The sequence below is a fragment of the Condylura cristata genome, unplaced genomic scaffold (assembly GCF_000260355.1).
Source record: "Condylura cristata isolate star-nosed mole 26May11 unplaced genomic scaffold, ConCri1.0 scaffold00042, whole genome shotgun sequence".
In the NCBI taxonomy this organism is placed as follows: Eukaryota; Metazoa; Chordata; class Mammalia; order Eulipotyphla; family Talpidae; genus Condylura; species Condylura cristata.
The window spans coordinates 5,036,609-5,039,579 of record NW_004567143.1 but is presented as its reverse complement, the minus strand read 5'-3'; the positions used below and the strand labels follow the sequence as shown (position 1 = coordinate 5,039,579).

Sequence of the window (2,971 nt, the reverse complement as noted above, 5' to 3'; positions counted from 1 at the left end):
GCAGCACTGTGCAGTGTCCGCAGCCACCGCACTCTGGGGAATCCTCTCACCACCCCTGTTCCCCAGTTCTGTATGCATAAATGAATAACTCTTAATAAATGCCTCCTTTGAACAGACTGTAAGAAACCCAAAAAGGAGTGAGGTTCCTTTCCTTAAAAAAAGAAATGTATTTATGCATACAAGAGCTGGGGTGCAGGCCAGAGATGTGGGGGTGAGATGAGATGATTCACCAGAGACAGAATGGGGAGTGGGACAGGTGGATTCACTGAAACCCACTGCTGAGGGGAGCAGCGGGGAGACAGGAGGGTCTGCTGCGCCCTGGGGTCACTCCCTGCGGGGATCGAACTTGTGCTGCGGTGTCCAGTGATGGCCTGAGAGCACTGAGGTTAACCCCTGCACCACCAGGTACATCTTAGTAAGACCCCTGGGCAGCTTACTGAGATAGTGGGAGAGGGTGCACCCGGCATCGAGATGGGGGTGGGCTGAGTGTATGTTTAGTCACTGTCGAGCAACCCTGAGTAAGTGTTGATGTGTTAATGGTCCCTTGGGCTGGGACTCTTTGGGGAGAAGCGAGGAGGGTAATCTTCAGTGTACGCTTTGGAGAAAAGTTGTACGTGTGACTGTAGTGGACATGGACTGAAGTTACAACACCTTTCTACATGGTATGGCAGCAACTTGATTTATTTATTTATTTTTTATATAGCAGTTTATTTTTACATCATTTTGTACATTTTTTTCCCATCTCAATTGTAATCCCCGTGGGATTCCTATCACCAAGTCACCTGTGTGCCATCACCACAGTCCCGTGCATTTCCCTCCCCCCCCTTTCTGATCCCATCCCCCACTCCATCCCCACAAAATGGCTCTCTGGTCTATGGCTGTTCATTATTTTTGTTATTTTCCACCTGGTCCATTATACTCCTGCTATGAGTGACACCATCCGGTATGTTTCTTTCTCTTTCTGGCTTATCTCACTAAGCATGATCTTTTCCAGCTCCATCCAAGTTGCTGCCAAAGACATGTGTTTCTCTTTTTTGGTGCTGAGTAATATTCCATTGTGTATATGTACCACATCTTTCTAATCCAGTCATCTACTTTTGGGCATTTGGGCTGCTTCCATGTTTTTCCAATTGTAAATAAAGCAGCAATAAACATGGGGGTGCCGGTATCTTTTTGAATCAGTGTTTTTGTGTCTTTTGGGTAGATACCTAGGAGTGGGATTGCTGGGCCGTAGGGAAGCTCCATGTTTAGCAGTTTGAGGAATCTCCACACAGTTTTCCATAGTGGCTGTACTAGTTTGCATTCCCACCAGCAGTGCAGGAGAGTTCCTTTTTCTCCACATCCTCTCCGACATTTGTTGAGCAACTTGATATATTTAGTGCAGGCCAGAGGTGCAGGGGGTGAGAGATTTCCAGAGACAGCGTGGGGAGCAGAGCAGGCAAATGGACAAAGTCTGCTGCCGAGGGAGCAGCCGAGAGGCCGGAGAGGTCTGCTGAGCCCTGGGGTCCCTGGCCGGGGATCGAACTTGTCAGCAGTGGCCACGACGGCTTCACAGGGCTGCGCTTGCGCCACCAGGGAGGGCCAGAGTCTGATTTTTACCTCTCAGATCTCCATTGTCAACACGGTGTCTCTAGGTCAGTGGCCAGCATGCGTGAGTGAGCGGACAGCCCTGCAGAACGGGGCTGGCTCTGGAGCCGGCCATGTTGGCTGCGGCGTGCAGCTCTCGGCGAGGGAGAGCTGGCGGGAGCTCTGGAAGCTTCAGCGCCAGTGACGTGTGACGCCGGTGTCGCTGCAGCCGGACGAAGCCCCAAGAGGGCCACAGGCGCGTGCTGGGCGTTCGCTTGAGGGACGCTGTTGGCCCAGAGCCTCCTCTTCCTCACACACGTGCCCAGGCACCCAGTGGACACGGGAGGGGACACCAGTACAGGTGTCCCTCTGCTCCGCTGCCTCCTGCAGGCGACAGCAGGCCCCCAGCCATCCCTGCCGCCGCGCTGTGCCCTGACGAGCGGCGGCCACTGTCGCGAGGTTCCCCGGAGCCACCGGCACTACGGGCAAAGGCTTCAGACAGCCGGACATGGAGGGCCCAGGTCCGAGGCTCTGGGCCAACAGCGTCCCTCAAGCGAACACCCAGCACGCGCCTGTGGCCCTCTTGGGGCTTCGTCCGGCTGCAGCGACACCGACGTCACATGCCACTTGCGCTGAAGCTTCCAGAGCTTCCGCCAGCTCTCCACGTGGCTGACCAGATAAGAGCCGGGTGCCCCGCGTCCCGCCCGCTCCCTCGGGCCCCCAGCTGGCCGGCGCCTCCCGCCCGCCTGCAGCAGGCTGCTTGCCGCATGTCTGTCTGCTTGCGCGCGTTCACTGTGGCGACGGGGTTCCGGTTTTCCTTCACGTTCCAGCAAACGCGTCTTGGGCCGTGGCTGAGGGCTGTCCGTGGCCTGCTGCGTTTTCACTGGCGTCTCTGAATTTCACGCAGGTGACATTCTTGAGTTCCACGGTCCGGAAGGAACGGGCAAGACGGAAATGCTCTACCACGTGGCGGCGCGCTGCATTCTGCCCCGGGCGGACGGCGGCCTGGAGGCCGACGTCCTCTTCATCGACACCGACTGCCGCTTCGACCTGCTGCGCCTGGTGGCCATCCTGGAGCGCCGGCTGTCGGGGGGCTCCGAGGAGGCCGTGACGCGCTGCCTGGCGCGGCTGCTCGTGGCGCAGTGCCACAGCAGCGCCCAGGTCCTCCTCACGCTGCACTCGCTGGGGGCCGTGCTCTGCAGCCGCCCGGCGCTCTGCCTGCTCGCGGTGGACAGCCTGTCCGCCTTCTACTGGCTGGACCGCGCCAGCGGCGGGGAGAGCCCGCGCGCACAGGAGGCCACCCTGGCGCAGTGCGCCCAGGTCCTGCAGAGACTGGTGCGGGAGCACCGGCTGCTGCTGCTCGCCACCACCCAGAGCGTGATGCGGCGGGCCCCGGCCAGCGCAG

General features: G+C 58.5%; 1 protein-coding gene across 1 annotated transcript in view; it reads left to right on the top strand.

Annotated features, from left to right (window-relative positions):
• XRCC2 (X-ray repair complementing defective repair in Chinese hamster cells 2) overlaps positions 1–2,971 on the top strand; it is a 37,650-nt gene that overhangs the window by 34,094 nt on the left and 585 nt on the right. The window contains exon 3 of the mRNA XM_012733870.1: positions 2,474–2,968. Within this exon, the coding sequence (XP_012589324.1) occupies positions 2,474–2,968 (495 nt within the window). The remainder of the gene's footprint in view (positions 1–2,473; positions 2,969–2,971) is intronic.